Source organism: Bison bison, unplaced genomic scaffold, assembly GCF_000754665.1.
Source record: "Bison bison bison isolate TAMUID 2011002044 unplaced genomic scaffold, Bison_UMD1.0 scf7180017864519, whole genome shotgun sequence".
In the NCBI taxonomy this organism is placed as follows: Eukaryota; Metazoa; Chordata; class Mammalia; order Artiodactyla; family Bovidae; genus Bison; species Bison bison.
The window spans coordinates 6,045,364-6,045,722 of NW_011495072.1; the positions used below are offsets into that span (position 1 = coordinate 6,045,364).

Genomic DNA, 359 nt, shown 5'->3' on the forward strand with positions numbered 1-359 from the left:
GTGACGTCATTACGTTAGTGTCGGGCGCAGGTGACGTGATTACGTTAGCGTCGGGCACTGGAGTATTGAAGTGAACCTGAGCCCGCGCAGACTTAGAAAACGCCAGTGAACCTAAGGATGGCGGGTACTGGTTTGGTAGCTGGGGAGGTTGTGGTGGATGCGCTGCCGTATTTTGATCAGGGTTATGAAGCGCCTGGTGTTCGCGAAGCGGCTGCGGCGTTGGTGGAAGAGGAAACTCGCAGATACCGACCTACGAAGAACTATCTAAGCTACCTGACGGCCCCGGATTATTCTGCTTTTGAGGTAAGTGTGATGTTTTGAGCCCAGCGCACAGTGAACCCTTTTGGATCGAGAGCCTT

At 53.8% G+C, this 359-nt stretch overlaps 1 protein-coding gene across 1 annotated transcript in view; it reads left to right on the forward strand.

Moving 5' to 3' along the window:
• Positions 1–32: 32 nt before the first annotated feature.
• BCAS2 (breast carcinoma amplified sequence 2) overlaps positions 33–359 on the forward strand; it is a 15,601-nt gene continuing 15,274 nt past the window's right edge. The window contains exon 1 of the mRNA XM_010830765.1: positions 33–303. Within this exon, the coding sequence (XP_010829067.1) occupies positions 118–303 (186 nt within the window). The 5' untranslated portion in view covers positions 33–117. The remainder of the gene's footprint in view (positions 304–359) is intronic.